General features: G+C 38.1%; 2 protein-coding genes across 3 annotated transcripts in view; both read left to right on the forward strand.

Moving 5' to 3' along the window:
- The first annotated feature begins 284 nt into the window (after positions 1–284).
- The window catches only part of LOC149570566 (PRP38 family protein), a 131,896-nt gene continuing 115,490 nt past the window's right edge, over positions 285–16,690 (forward strand). For both annotated transcript variants that reach the window (XM_089823155.1, XM_089823156.1), the window contains exon 1: positions 285–833. In XM_089823155.1, coding sequence (XP_089679281.1) covers positions 544–833 — 290 coding nt within the window. In that variant the 5' untranslated portion in view covers positions 285–543. The remainder of the gene's footprint in view (positions 834–16,690) is intronic.
- On the forward strand, positions 13,001–15,827 carry LOC149570567 (uncharacterized). Its single transcript, XM_089823154.1, has 3 exons — positions 13,001–14,321; positions 14,430–15,128; positions 15,246–15,827. Exons 1-3 carry the CDS (start codon positions 13,158–13,160, stop codon positions 15,624–15,626), a joined length of 2,244 nt encoding a protein of 747 aa, XP_089679280.1. The 5' UTR covers positions 13,001–13,157; the 3' UTR covers positions 15,627–15,827.

Below are 16,690 nucleotides of genomic sequence, written 5' to 3' on the forward strand. Positions count from 1 at the left end.
AAATTTTTAATTATTATCTAAAATTCAAAAGTGTAAAAATAACAAATATGACCATGAATTCAAAATTTGCATATGAACACATATCATAAGATATTATAAGTCTTAAGAGTGTCAAATTTATTGAAAATATCTAAATATTAAGAAGCAAATTTGCTCCCCTCGACTTAATAAGGGTACACGGATACTCGTCCCTTTTTCCTTAAGACTGCCCTTTCTTCTTCATACCGCAATACAACATTCCAATGGGCTGCTTCAAATATATCAACGACAACACCGTCTATTCTATTCAAGCGAGACGATCTTTCCACTGCGTTCACTCTGCAAGAAATTTATATTAATCCTATTATTTCAATGTTTTCTTAACGATTATAAGATGAACAGAAAAAAAGGAGATTCCATGGATGGAAAAAGAACTACATGAATAAAAAGAAATTCAGATTGTGAGCCCTTGTGTAGTTTCTGACAGAGTTCAATGTCTTTCTAGGGTTGGATGAAGTGGAGGCAAATTGTTGTATAATTTGATAGGGAAAAGGTAACTGAGAGATGGCAAACAGAACAGATCCAGCAGCCAAGAGTGTTCATGGCACTAACCCTCAAAATCTAGTGGAGAAAATTTTGCGGTCCAAAATCTACCAGAATCCTTACTGGAAGGAGCAATGTTTTGGCCTGACAGCTGAAACGTTGGTGGACAAAGCTATGGAACTTGACCATTTTGGAGGAACGTTTGGAGGGAACCGAAAGGCTACTCCATTTATGTGTCTCACAATGAAGATGCTTCAAATTCAACCAGAGAAGGAAATTGTGGTGGAGTTTATCAAGAATGAGGACTACAAGTAAGTATTAGTTCGACAAAAATGATTTTTGATTTTACGTCTTTTGGCACTCAAATAAATATTAGCAATCAGTAACAATTGAATTTGTCCGCTTGAACAGTTTAATCGTTAGTTAGTCTTTGGGTTCTTTTACATTGCTTGACAACTCAGGCTATAATAGACCTTTGTTAAAGTTGAAGTTGATGTCCGTAATTTATTTGCAAGATACCTCATGGTAAAGTCCTCTGTATTATCAAGGGCAAAATGGTTGAAGAATCGACCTTCAATCTGACGAAGGATAGAGCCGATTCCAAGCCCCGATATCAATTAATATAGCCTAACAAAACATAGACAACAAAAGGAGGAGGAACTGTATTTGAAAGCCTATGTTGTTAAAGACCTTTTCTTTGTGTATATGAAGAATATATAAAGCTGGGAAATAATCTGGTTGTCACTATGGATAAAATAGATATAAGACTGTGAATGAGCGCCCATTGTAAAAAATGTTTAGTACATTTAAATTGCCCTAAAACTAGTTGTCCAAAGACACATTATTTTAACATGTGATTAGTGTTGGGATTAAGGTGTCTCAACTATAGAGTCCTAACATGTTGAACCATTTAATTAATTGATTTATCTTAAAATATTAACTTCCTAAGTTGTCATTCACTTTGAGGGACCTCTTGGTGATGTGTCATCCTACATGGCATATGATGAGATGGCATATTCCTTATTTTCTAGGAAGTTGGCACCCACTTAGAAGGTTCTAAGATTTGGATAGATATTGTCATATATTTCCATTTGGTGTGGAAATTGATTTGGTAATCTCCTTTGTAGACTAGATAGTCTTGTGCATTTCTGAGAAAGATGCATAATGGGACCAAATCTTCTTCAAGGATAGACTTGGAGTAAAAATTAGAAAGTTTATCTTTTAATATATTCTCTTGGATTTGTATTTTATGCAAGAGTTATGCATAAAGGAAGTTTCTAGAAATAAGATGTAAATACATTGAAGTAGATGCTTTAGAAATAGATTCCTTTTGCATGAAAACTCGATAAATAAAATGTGTTGCTAAAGAGAAGTTAGAGAGAGAAGAAGAGTTCACTTCACAAGGTTATGTTGCCGGATTTTCTCTAGGATAGAGCAAGATGTAAATCTCCATGTGAAGGATTAGAGCTTGAAAATGTATTGTAAATTGTTGCTGAATAATATATTAGCTTGATGTTTTGGAGCGTGGAGATTTTACTTGGAAGGGTTTTCTGTTAGAAAGTAAAGTCCACCAAGATAACTGGGGGGGGGGGGGGGGTGAATCAGTTATCTAAGCTATACAACTATTATTAACCTTAGTAATTCTCAAACATGTGATCGGCATAAATAACAACCATAAGAAGATAAACATACACATAACACCAAATATGTTAACTAGGGACACCCTTGATCATAGGGAAAACCCCGGTGGGGATGATACTCACAAAATGATATACTAATATATAAGTTCCTTGTAAGAGGATGGACTATGTTAGGAGCCAATGAAATACATTTAGTGCATATCAGTCCATGTTAGGAGACTTTGAATCCTTGTGAGGAGATTCCAACCTTGTTAGAAGTTGTGCTAGCCTTGTTAGGAGTTGTAGAAGGCAGAAGGACCCATTGTCCAAACAAGTTCAAGGGCAAGACCACAAACTCACTGTCCAACTGGCCTCTATATTATTCCTTTCAGAATAATAGAATTGATCAACTATCCACTAGCACTCTTTGCTAAATATAGTCACTGTGCTCATTCACTGTGCCTTTGCTACAACAAATACTCATCAGATCTCGATACTAGATCCGTAAACTTGCATCACAAGAATCCCTTCGATCTCTTACTCGCATATAACTCGCACTTACAATTCACTTTCTATTTCAACATCAACACTTACTTCGTTTACAATCACAAGGAAAATAACTATCCTTTATACCAAGCCCTCAAAATAATTTGTTGAGTCGGCCTTGAGGCTTTCTCAATTACAATTACAATAGGACCTCATTAAGATAAAACAATACACGCTACATTACATCTTTTCATAATTACATAACACTATCGGCTCATGGTCTTTACAAATCTTTCACACATGTGACCTCAAACTTTGCGCACTCACTATCATCATCATCATAGTGTCTTCTACCTCTGTCTAACTGCGCTCAACTAGATCCTATCCCTGTTAGGAGATATAATCCAATTACCAGAAACCACTTCTTGGGAACTCTATCTGTAAATTGTCTTCTATAAATCTTGAATAAATGTTATCAGTCTTCGACTTTCTGCATGCGCTCTTAGCCATGTCATCAGGACACTCTGTAGAACATGTCCTCAACTTCGCTTGATCTCATCTTCAATCCTCGAATCGTATGGTCTCTATCTTTGTTTGCTACTCCGTTAGTCTTCACAGAATCATTAGTATTTTGACATCAATGACAAACATAGTCATGAATGCAACACACAGTCATGCTAACAATCTCCCTAATGCTTCAGCAATGCTAGGATACCCCCCCATAGGAATATCATCAGCATTCATGCTAACAATTTCCCCCTTTGGCAATGATGGCAACATAGATGAAAAACATCTAAGTTCCATGAATACCAAATACAATTCCTTTCAACATTCATCAACATAGCAGCATAGCAGCAAGGGCAGCAACAAGGGCATGAGAAGCAACATGGTTATCTTACAACAGAGTTTCGAGTACAGATAACAGAGTTCCGAATAGTGGTTGTTATAGGTCGGATTCTGCAAACTCTCCCCTGTTTTCCTTTTTTTCTATTTTATTTTGTCCATGAGCTGTTTGGAACCCGAAAACAAATGGATGAAAAAGCAGGTTTTAAGCCTTCAAAATGACATCGAGAGAGGTCAGCAAGAGATAATCACTCTCAAACAAGCCTCAAATGAAGGGAAAGTGACAATAGAAAACAACTTTGAAAAAATAACTAAATCAGATAACACAACAAAAATTGAAGAAGTTCAGGCAACATTAGAAGGCATGGTGCTAAGAGAAAATGAACTAAAAGAACAAATAAAAGAGGCCAAATAATGGGCACAAATGGTCAATGAACCGTCCACGAAACAAAAGGAAGTCATTCAAAAACAAGTCAGGAGACAAATCAAAGAGGAGAAAGAAATACAAGAAAAGGCTGTAAACATCATTATCAAAGGCTTACAAGACTACAGGGAATGTGAAAAAATGGAGATTTTGACATGACTTCCTTAGGGACAAACTAAATTGGATAGGTAAAATCCGACAAGCAAACATAATTGGGAGAAGCATGGGAACAGGGAAAAACAGACACGTGAGAGTTACTCTAAGCAGCATGGAAGACAAGAGTGCAATCTTGAAGAACAGGGGGCTACTCAAAGACACCCAAATATACTTAGACGAGGATTTGACCATTAACCAGCAAGAGGAAAGGAGGAAGGAGTGGGAGAAAGTAAAATCAGCAAGGGCTGCTAGCAATGGGCTTTGATGAAAAATGATAAAGCACAGATTGTTGATAAATCAACAAATCAGAAACAGGAACTTAGGGCCCCATGAGAGTATCTAAACATGGTGAGGTGGAATTGTAGAGGCTATCCATGGAGAAGAGGATCGGGGTTGGGGCCCATAGCTAAGGGGCAAGACATTATTTGTCACATAGAAACACATGAACATGGAGGGTGTAGGATTCCAGATTTTGAAGGGTACCATAAATTCTCTATTTGGAATGAAGAAACAAAGACAGGTAAATGTCATGGAGGGATTACTATCTTGATAAAAGACACATGGAACAAAAACATAAAATTAGAGAAAGATGACCCAAATAAACAATTTATATGGCTGAAAATTGGATGACGAGGAGATCACATGGCTGGCAGCGTGCTATTTTGCACCAAAAAGCTCTAAATTCTTCAAAAAGAGAAACGTAGACAACAAAGACCCATTTGCAGCTCTAAAGAAAGATGTGTTTCTTTTAATCATACTGGTAACACAATCCTTATAGGAGATTTTAATGCTAGGATTGCGAGTAACCAATCTATCCAGCTAGGCAATAATCTAACAGAGGACAACAACCCCTTGTGGCTAAAAGAAGATGATGACAGTATCAGTAAAAGGACCTCACAGGACGAAAAAGGTGGTGTGTCTCACTTTGGGGCTGAACTCTTAGTGCTATGTAGCTTCCATGGGTTAGTTGTTTGTAATGGTATGAAGATGTGGCCAAAATCAAACAGAATCACTTGTAAAACGTAAAATGGACAAAGTGTGGTGGACTATATGATATGTTCGCAATCAACCATCACCAAGGTAGCTGATTTCAGAATTGAATAATGTCCTACGGAACTAAATTCATACCATATGTCCCCCTATATTAAATACAATATGAAAGTCAAAAGGCTAAAAAGTGATCAGGTCCTAGATGGCAGCACAAAAGGACATAAAGAGGGCAAGATTTTTATAAACAATGAAAATAAAAAAATATTTTGCACCGCTTTTGAACAATAGATCCAAATGCATCATGACATCATGAATCTCAAGGAAAACAATGATACGAAAAACCACATCTGCAACAGCTCATTGATCCCACTAATTTAGAAAGCGCAAAAGGGTTGTAAGAGAACAAGGATAAAGAAGAGCATCTCAAACACCTTTCCGGCTAACCCATTGTATGATGAAGAATGCAAGGCCGCAAAAAGAAACTTTAAAGGGAGAAAGGAAAACAAAATAATCATCAAAGAATACAAACAACTGATCAAATACAAAAAAGAAGAATATGTGATTAACCGAAGGAAGGAGCTAATCATTTTAGGAAAGCACAATTCTAAAGATTTTTGGAGGAAGTTACAACAAGCTAGAAAACATGTTGAAAATAAAATTACGGATTCCCAATGGCTAAAATATGCAAAAACTCTTTATGAGAGACCAGAGGGTGAAGTTTCACTCCCCACTATCAACAACTTGGCTTCACTATTTTCTGATGAAGACATTACTCTAGGGATAAGGAGATTAGTGAGTGGAAAAACTCAGGATATTGATGAGCTGTAGGTTGAATTTCTAAAGTGGGGGACAAATTTGTTGACCCTGCACATCAAGAGCATTTTTAATAAGGTCATGCAAGGCTACTTTCCCACGGAATGGACCACCAATGTATTCCTCTTCATAAAAGCGGGGATGTCAAAAATCCTTCCAACTACCATACCATCATGGTGAACCGCCTATTAAGAAAGCTCTACGGGAGTATGGTAGAGCGGAGAATTAGCGGATGGGCAAAAAAAGAAGGAAAAAGAACTATGGGTCAGGTAGTTTTCAGACCAAAACATTCCATCATTGATCATTGCATTACCCTAAGATACCTCATTGAGAAAGCGTGGGATAAACAAGGGGAAGAGGCTTTTTGCTGCTTTGTAGACTTCAAGAAAGCTTTTGACACCGTTCTTAGGGATAAACTATGGAATAAGATGGAAGAATTGGAGGTCCTAGTAGAGTATAGGCCTGCTGTTTATAAACTTAATGAACAAGTTAAATCGAAAATCATAACCAAAGAGGGCACGTCAGAATGTTTTGGCAGCGACATAGGGATGCCCGTTATCTCCTACCTTGTTTGGCCTCTATATTGACAAGTTAGAGGAATGGCTGAACAAAGCCAACGGAGAGGGAATTCGACTGGCTGAATATGTGATTAGATTACTTCTTTACGGTGATGACCTTATTCTCATTGCTAAAATAGCACAGGGGTTGAGGGAACATTTGAGGAACTTAGAAACCTTTTGCATGGAGATAGGGATGGAGGTCAACACATCTAAGACCAAGATCATGGTCTTTTTCTTGAGGAAAAGAAAACAACAATGCACTCTCATATCTAATAGCAAAGCTCTATAAATTGTAGAAGAATACAAGTATCTGGGGATAGATTTCCATTACCGGCTAAGTTGGAAAACATGCAGATCAAAAAGGATAGAGGTGGATGGAAGGCTTTTTATCTTCTTCAGAACAGGTGCAGGACAGCGGGGTTATGGGACTGGAAGATTAAGGAAACCCTCTTTGGGTTGTTGGTGATACTGGTTATTTTGTATGGCAGCGAGGTATGCGGGAACAATGTATCAAAGCATAAATAGTGGCAAATTGAAAGAATTCAGAAGCACTTCATCACAACTAATCTCAAAATCAAATCAACGGTTCCTTACAAAATTATTTTTGGGGAGGTAGGCATGCTCCCGGTGGAGGCCTCGACAATTGTTAGATTGTTGAGCTATCTAAAAAAAGTGGGTAAGATGGATGCACATTGCTGGCCTAGTAAGGTGATCGACGAAGAACTAGTTCGTTAGAAGAAGACATGGAAGAAACAAAACAATAAATGGTTCAACAAGTGGAACATTGACTACCAAGAGTGTTCGGAAAACAATTTAGAAATAAAAAAATAGGTGGCAGAAAAAATCAGATTTGCCATGTGGGCAAGTTAGTTAGGTAGAAAAAAAGCCTATTATGTTAAAGAATTTAATCCCACATACGAGCATGACGACAAAGAATATTTAGGAGCCAAGATTAAAGGAAAGGCAAAAATCCTAATCGCCCAACTGAGATCTGGATCACATTGTTTGAGATTTGAAACTGGCAGATGGAAGGTCCCTAAGGAAGAGTGGGAGGACAAAATTTGTAGATTTTGCAACAAGGGAGTGGTGGAAACGGAGTGGCACTATTTGAAGGATTGCATCGCATACGAGGACATTTGCAACCAGCACAAAGAAACTTTAAAAGTAAACAGCATAGAAGACCTTTTCAAAGGACCAAGACTCCTCAAGGGGGCCATCTTACTTATGCAGATTCACAACAAAAGGGACAGCCTGGAGAAATCACATCAGACTGACTAGGGAGTTTTATGTGGGTCTCTTAGGCTTATGGCCTAGTGGACGTCATTAAAAATCTTTCATTCATTCATTCAACTTTGCTGTTGCTGCTGCTGTCATTTTTTCAAATCCTCTTTGTCAATCAAATCTGAATTTCTCAAGAACAACTCTTCATCAGTGCTGGTACTCCCCCATTGATATACTTTCGCCATTGACATCAATACTTTCTTCATTGAATGCTTTTCATGTACAACTCTCCCCTATTCTTTGGAGATGCTTGTCTCCCCATTCTCAGGAGATGTTTTTCATGCATTCTCTTGCCCATTGACATCAATGACAAAGGCATCATCATGTTAACCTGCTGCTCAATATCTTCAATCAGCTTAAGTGTCCAAATGTTGTCGGTAAAATGTATAGTGTAGCCGACGGGTAGAGTAGTATCCAAACGGGCGCGTGACGCTTGAGTCACCCCTTCGGAAAGGTATATGTACACGTCCGAGATGGACTTTGGAAGCATCATTGTAATCGGAAATCATTGTAGTCATTGTAATTTGCGAATGCATACATGAATAAAGTACCTGTTCGGAATTGAATCGTGTTATACTTGTGTTGAACTTCTTACCCTATGCGGTAAACATTTGGCGCCGTTGCCAGACGTACCTGGAATGAAGGAATGATATGAAGATTGATGCCGAATTTGCCAAACAAAGATTGGAATAAGGTGAAAGATAAGAATGAACTAAGTACAACAAAAGAAATTTTAATCTTAACACAGCAAGCATAATGCAGACAGAGACTTCAGCAGATTGCCGAGGGGCACCGAAGGGGTGAAGAGGCACAGACGGAGGGAGTGCACTCACCTAGTAGGCTGAGTGCCGAGGAATTGCTGGAAGAAACTCGACAATGCTTGAATTTGGTGGAGGAAACAAGGGAAGAATTCCTTAACCTGTATACGCCGAGGGGAGAGTGTCCGAACGGAAGGGAAGCAACTCGCACGGCTCGGAGTGCCGAGGGAACACGAGCGTGGAGGGATCTCTTCGTTCTTGACACACCAGACGAACGGATATAGGCGGAGAATAGAACATCATTTGAAAACCTATCACCAGACAACGCGGTTGTTGGGAACAAAATTGTTGTCCAGAACAGCGCGGGAGCACAAAATAGCACGGGAGCTCAGAATAGCGCGGGTGCACAAGTACCTCAGAATCAAAGACAAGTAACGATGGCTGGCCCTAAAGAAAAGTTACCCAAGTTTCACGGTGATGGTTCAGTAGACCCTATCAGACATTGTAAAACGTGTGAAACCATATGGACGGCAAATGGTGTGACGGATGAGGATGATTGGGTAAGACAATTTCCAACGACCCTACGGGGTGTGGCGATAGACTGGTTTTCTGACACTAGTCCTCAGAAACTTAATACATGGGAGAATGTTAAAAAGAATTTATCGCAGAATTCAGATTACTCCGAGATGATAATGAAATAATGGCAGAAATCTACAGCACCAAACAAGGAAAAAATGAGACAGTTCGAACCTATGCCAGGCGACTGAAGGAATTGATTGGAAAGATGGAGAGTCAACCAGCGGATGGGTTGAAGAAACGGTGGTTCATGGAGGGGCTACGACCGCCTCTTAAAAAGAAAATGAAGATTGTACCACCGACATCATACATCGATGCATATACTTGCGCTATGGATTTGGAAAGTGACCAGAAGACGAGTAAGAAGAAAAAGCATAAGTCCTTTGATTCAAATGATTCATCCTCGGAGAGTAGTAGTAGTGATGAGGAATCAAACAAGAAGGTGAAAGCGCTACAGAAAGACATGCTACGGATGATGAAAGAATTCAAAAATTTGAAAAAGAATCCAGATACAGTAAAAGGAGAACTGTGGTGTACAGATTGCAAGGAGGACGGACATACGAAGGGTTCATGCCCGAAGAAGCAGTTTTGTGACATCTGCCAGGTGGCGGGGCATTCCCTGAAAGAGTGCCCGTTTAACTTGAAAGCAAAAGGACACCAACAGGTGTTACTCACGCAGGAAGCGTTGAACAATAGCAATAATGCGGGCAATGATGCAACTTCAGGTGGATATAGAAATAACAATAGACACGGAAGGAGCGGAAGCAATAACAACAACAATGGAGGCCGAAGTAGAATACAATATGATGCAAGTGGAAGGCCGATGATACAGTGCCGAGCATGTAATCTTTGGGGTCACTTTGCGAGGGACTGTACTACGAAAGAGGCGCCCCAGCTACTGTGCAGATGGTGTGGTCAAGGGGACTATGAAGATTCGAAATGTCCTAAACAAAGTGTAAATTTATTGAGTATTGAAACAAGTAAGGAGAACGTGTTGGCGATCACACAGGAGCAGGCGAGGAAGGCAAAATATCCGAATGCGGAAGAAGAAAAGGAGATGTTACAGAAAGCCCGAGCGGAGATAGAAAAGCAGATGATAGCAGAGAAGTCACAAATAAAAGACACTACTGTAATTCGGAAAAGAAACTTGGCAGAACAAAGTATGGTGAAATAGATAATGCAAATGGAGGTGCTAGTTAAATTAAATGATCTTCTTATTACCATGCCATAGTTACGTACGGCTATTATAAATATGACACCGTCCCCAAGAGTAACGGAGGAAGCAAAGGATAGTACGGAAACAACCACAGCAGCAGCAACTGTAATAACCCCAATAGGTTATAACTTCTTCAATCACAAAAAATCCTTATACTTCAGTTGTTTGACATTTTGTCAAACACTTTGCAAGCAAGGGTCATCTGACTGATATAACTTTTCAGATTGCTGCAGTGATTCTTGTTTGGATTTGCCTCAAAGAGAATGCTTACAAAAAGACTCCAGATTGTCTAAACAATGACCTAATATGAATGTGCAACTAATTTTGGCAATATTCAATACATATATGTGACTTAAACTACTTGCAAAATGCAGCTACAACAATTAGTAATTATGACAAATACTTTGGATGCAACCTAGGATGGCATTAATGCACTTACAACCAAGTGGCATTAATATAAACACTTAGTATGCAAAATTATAACATTATTTATGCCAAAAAGAGAACTTACAGCCAATTGATATTTTGTCAAACAATTGGAATGCAAATTAATAAGCTGATCATCAACTCTAGAGTTGCAATATAGATAGTCTAAAAATTACAACGCTCTTTCAATTGCAAAATCCTAGCCTTCCTTTGATACCAATAATGCCAATTGGCAAACAAAGACAAGTACAATGTAAAATAATGAAGTGCTGAAGCTATATTTTGTACTCAGCTGAAAACCTACATTTCTCAGAAAATATGCCAAATGAGAAGTGAAGAACCTGATTGTGGATGGCTGTAATATTTTCCTTCAATGCTGCCCCTTTTGCTTTTCTTTTTTCCGATCTACTTTTACCACTTACTTTTTCCGGATTTGCTTTTTCGAATTGCTTTTTCGGATTGCTTTTTTTGGAGCTGCTTTTTCGGTCTGTTTTTTTCGAACTGCTTTTTCGGCCTGCTTTTTTCGGCCTGCTTTTTCGGCCTGCTTTTTGTACTCAAATATTTTTTCTCAATGTAGCACAAATAGAAGACTGAAGTATCTTCCTCCCAACTGCAATAATTCAAGTGATATTTCACACCCTCAAAATTGCGTACCAATTGAGAGTTTTCGTTCTCAATGGCCAGTTGTGACTATTTCAGAAACCCTAGGCTCCACAATGCACATCAACAAACATCAACATTAACAACAACAAATCTGGATGATTAGAATGAAGCCCGGGGTGCCTATTTATTCTTTTTCCTCCACTTTCTCCAGAAGCTTCTAGAACATTATTTTATTTTATCTATTAAGTGACTTTATAAAATATTTTATAATTCAAGTCACTTTATTAAATTAATTAAATATAAAGTTACCTTTTAATATTTATTTATTTGATAACTTTATAAATAATTAACTTAATACCACTTATTTATTTAATTAAAATAATTAATTAGTCATCCTCATAAAATATTCATTATTTTCTAAGTTACCGGATTCGCTCCTGAAGGGGCAAAATCGAAATTCGATTCGCATGAAATCAAATTCGGTCCTGGTTCGATTCAAATTCGCAGATTTCCTGTTAAATTCCCTGTGGGTCCTTCATTTCGCACCCTGGACGAATTTGATCGAATTTCGAGCGAATTTTGGAGTCCAAAAAAGAACCCGGATGGAATGATAGCGAATTTCGGGCGAATCTGGGCATACAACGAAAAAGTTGAAAAAATGTTTGACTTTTTAATCATTTAAAAACGCGTTTTACTTTATTCTAGTCGATTTTACCATTTAATATTTATACAAAACCCTAAAACGACGCCGTCAACCATATTTTGCGTTCAAACTTCTTTATACTGCGGCTTGTTTTTGGGTTTGTTTTATACGGCGGTGTTCAGAGTTCAAATTTTCTTCTCCAACTCCAGCGATAAAAAAAGAGGTAGGTCTTTAAAAGAATCTGCACTACTCCAGATCCCTATTAACAACCAATGAATTGTTTTGCACGAATGAAAATAGTAGGATGAGATAAAACCAGGTCAAGCTCTCTCGGCTTTGTTTGATTGTGATTAATTTAGATTTTATTAAATATATTATATACATAAACTCTCCTAATCTCCTATCTTTTTAATAGCTTGTAATGTTAATGAAAACTTTGAATTTGAAAACAAAAGCTGGGGAAAAACACAGTTGTTAGACAGACGTACCAAGAATACTACTGTAGCTGTAATGTTGCTTTTAAGCTATCCAATAAGAGAATGCTATTCAACTGTAGAATTGTGTATGGTTGAAAATTTATTTAATAGGCTGTTACTATTAATATGTCGATTTGTGGCTGTAATTGTTATGTGGTGAGAAGATTAGAGAAAAATATTTCCCAACACAACCTTGTATCAATTTTAACTTTTAAGTACTATATTAATCCTGCAAGCATGTGCTGAGCTGGCCTTGGTATCATTCAATAGCAGGTAGATTTAAAGAAAATGTGTTTAATCGTCTAAAGTTAAATTTAAAATTTAAAATGTGTGGGGTATCACTGAGTGGTGAAGTGATCAAATGTCATTAACAAGGTTTGAGTTCAATTCCCACATGGAAATTGCCAAACCAAGCTCCATACAATAATGGCCCAACAAAATCATGTGCCAAACACAGTAGAATGGGACCCTTTCTAAGCCCCCAAATATGAGAAGTGAGAACTGCAGTTCCTTAGTGTCCAATTACCCTTGGCAAAGATAAAATTACAACTCTATAGAAAATTAAAAATTTCAAAATTATATTATGAGTATTGAATAACTTCTAACTTCTTACAAATTGTTCCTAGTTTTTAAATTTTCATTGTGAACTTACTGATATCTATTACAGTTTAGTTTGAGTGGATAAATGAGTTTTTTCCATATTTAATTTTTTGTTTTATGTATTGACATATTGTGTAATTTTTAAATTTGTGTGTAGATTCTATCATGGCTGGAAGTGATTCGGTTGGCAATAATCTCCACTTCAAAATCGACAGATGTTCCCCACTTTGGAAACATGTGCAAATGATTCGATCAATGCCGGGTGGAGGAGGTTACGTGTGGATTTGTAGCCATTGCAAGGAGGAATTTAGCAGCTCTTATAGTAGAGTAAAAGCACATTTGTGCTTTATTCCTCAAAAAGGCATCAAATTTTGCACTGGGAAGCCAAGAGTAAACGGGATACTACCTAAAACTTTTCTTCCAAATCACATCGTAAACAAATATATTCAAGAGCAAAAGCAAGCAGAGGAAGCTGCTGGGAGGGCAAATGCTTCACATCCGTTGGAAAGTGGTAGGCCTCTAAAGAAAGGGAAAACATCATCTATGTCTTCAACTACCACTCCTAGTGAGCCACCTGCAGAGGGCCATCCATTCATGCGTCCTCCTCAACAACAGATTGTAAGTAAAACAATGGCGGGACCCTTGGAATCATCATTCCAAAATGAAGCTAGAGACATTGCTGATCAAGCCATAGCCAGATGTGTTTATGCAAATGGATTGTCATTTAATGTTGTTCGCTCACCGTATTGGCAATACATGGTGAGGGCAATTAATGTGGCTCCAAGCGGGTTCAAGGGCCCTGGGTATGAGAAGGTACGCACCACTTTATTGGATAATGAGGTGGCCCGTGTAGAGAATGCCATGCTGCCCATCAAGGATGCATGGGTCGAAACAGGGGTGACAATAGTATCAGATGGATGGAAAGATGCAAGGAACCGTCCTTTGGTGAATGTTCTTGCAGTGTCTACAAGAGGTGCAATGTTTCTAAAAGCAGTGGATTGTGAAGGAGAGGTAAAGGATGGTCCTTTCATTGCAAACATTCTCATCCAAGCTATCGAGCAAGTTGGCCCTCAGAATGTTGTTCAAGTAATAACTGACAATGCGAAGAATTGTAGGGCTGCCGGCTTATTGGTTGAGGAGCGATATGAACACATTTTTTGGACACCTTGTGCAGTGCACTCACTCAACCTCATGCTGAAAAAAATTGGCACTAAGATTGAGTGGATAAAAAAAATGTATGAAGAGGCACAAGAGATCCAAATGTTTGTCACGAACCACCATATGACGCAGGCTATATTCAGACAATTCTCGAAATTGGAGCTCTTGAAGGTAAGTTGAATTGTTTAAAATTTAAACATGTTTTATAAATCTAGCCACTTTAGTAAGCTTTCTATGTTTTCAAATTTTTAATCTATTACTGTTTTGATTTTAAAATAGGTTGCTGAGACCCGCTTTGCCTCCAACACCATTGTTTTGAGGCGCCTTATCAAGGTTAAAGACGCATTGACTAGAATGGTAACTAGTCCTAATTGGACCGTATGGAGGCAATCTAATAGTGATAGAGCAACTACCATAAGGGGATTGATACTAAATGAATCTTGGTGGGATCGTGCGGAGTACCTTCTGAAGATCACAGAGCCTATATTGAGCATGATCCGATACACTGACATGGATAGGCCTTGCTTGGGTGAGGTATATGATGGCATTGACTCCATGATTGAGGACATTAGAAATATCATAAATGAGAAAGAGCAAGATCCTGATGAAAAGTTCTTCAAGGAGCTACAATTAATCATGATAGAGAGATGGAACAAAATGACTACCCCTTTGCATCTACTTGCCTTTGCATTGAGCCCCAGGTTCTATAGCCAATCGGTCCTCAAGGGGAGTACCACTAGAGTTCCCCCATACAGAGATCCTGAAGTTGCTCAAGGGTACAAGGCAGCCCTTCGAAGACTCTTTCCTGAGCACCTACGACCTGCAGTGAGGTCTGAATTTATGAGTTTTGCAAGCACCGATGATTGTGGTATTGAGGCTCTTGAAGACAAGAACAATGCTAATGCTCATAAATGGTGGTACTACCACGGTCAAAAATACCAACACTTGCAGCCCATTGCCATCAAAATTTTATCACAGGTTGGTTTTTTAAATTTTAATCTTAACATTCTAATTACTAGTTTCTTGTTGGTAAATACTAAATATTCAAAACTCTAATTTTTAGTTTATTGTTGGTAAATTTGCAAATCTTGATAGGTTGCTAGTTCATCATCATCTGAGAGGAATTGGAGCACATACTCCTTCATCCACTCGATAAAACGCAACCGACTAAACTCCAAGAAAGCAGATAACTTGGTGTTTGTGCATTCAAACTTGAGGCTCACAACTCACAAAGAGAATATGTATAAAAAGGGGGAGGCAAAACAATGGGATGTCGAACCAGAGGCCGCGGAGTTGGAAGTCCACTTTGATGCACTTGCGATTGAAGATGGCGATCTTGAGATACATAGTAGTACTGATGGAGCTGATCTTGAGGCTACGGCTGAGACTACGGTTGAGACTGCTGATGCTAGTGGCACTAATTGTGCTTCTAATCAGCAACTGCCTAATGATGATGAATTCTTCGATGATTTTTGATGATACATTGATATTTGTCATTTGATCACATATGAGCCTATGACTGATTATTGATTAAGTGATTAGTAATGTTGATATTCTTGTTTTAAAGACTAAAGTTTTGAACTGAAACATTCATATGGTATAATGGTGGTATATTTTGACATTTTGTCATGCCAATCGAACAAATCATTAATATATGTGGTGGTTGAATTTGCTAAATTGCTTTAGATTAGCATAATGGTGTATGAATTGGTATGCTGCAACATATTTTTGCATATATATTTTTTATTTTATTTTTAAAAAATTCTTGTACGGACGAACCCAAAAAGGACCCGAACCCAGCCCAAAATTTTTTGATCGAATTCCGAGCCCAAATGTCGAACCCGCATCCGAACCAGAATCCGAACCGGCAACTTAGATTATTTTGGACAACCTAATGAATTAAATTAATTAAATCAAATTTAATAATTGACTTAATACCACTTATTTATTTAATTAAAATAATTAATTAGTCATCCTCATAAAATATTCATTATTTTGGACAACCTAATTAATTAAATTAATTAAATCAAATTGCCTCCAAAATGGGGACATGACAGTCCGCCCTTCCTGAAATTGCTTGTCCCCAAGCAATGGCTGAACAATAAACCAATCAATCCGCCTGGATCCAAAATGTAGTCATGAACTATACTACTATCAATTAACACAGGCTCCTGCAATATCCTCTGCAATATATCCAAGAGGAATCCATAATCAAACTGACAATTACAGCTCAACCAAACTCCAAAATCACAACTACCACAGTCAGAAACCCACGAGACACAATTTCTTAGAACATTAGAACCCAAGTAAAGTGGACAAATCAAACTGCCAACACAGTAAATACCATCAACGCATCCCACTGGCCTATACGGAATGTACAATCCAACTCTGCAACAATGGTGAACGCTCCTGAATGAAACTGTACCAAGTATAGAGAATCCACACACTAAACAACTCCTGCAGTCAACACAACTCTGCAGATCACCGGCCACTGTCTCATAGCCATAACTCCCATGCACTGCTGATGGTGAAAAGACATC

This window comes from Cupressus sempervirens, chromosome 3 (assembly GCF_028749045.1).
Source record: "Cupressus sempervirens isolate cs-2001-9-10 chromosome 3, ASM2874904v1, whole genome shotgun sequence".
Taxonomy (NCBI): domain Eukaryota; kingdom Viridiplantae; phylum Streptophyta; class Pinopsida; order Cupressales; family Cupressaceae; genus Cupressus; species Cupressus sempervirens.

What these genes read in the sequence shown, in the direction of transcription:
- LOC149570567 (XM_089823154.1), top strand. Translation starts at nt 13,158, where the DNA reads ATGGCTGGAAGTGATTCGGTTGGCAATAATCTCCACTTCAAAATCGAC. An exon ending in CGAAATTGGAGCTCTTGAAG is followed by an intron (nt 14,322 to 14,429) that starts GTAAGTTGAATT and finishes ATTTTAAAATAG; the next exon opens with GTTGCTGAGACCCGCTTTGC. An exon ending in CCATCAAAATTTTATCACAG is followed by an intron (nt 15,129 to 15,245) that starts GTTGGTTTTTTA and finishes AAATCTTGATAG; the next exon opens with GTTGCTAGTTCATCATCATC.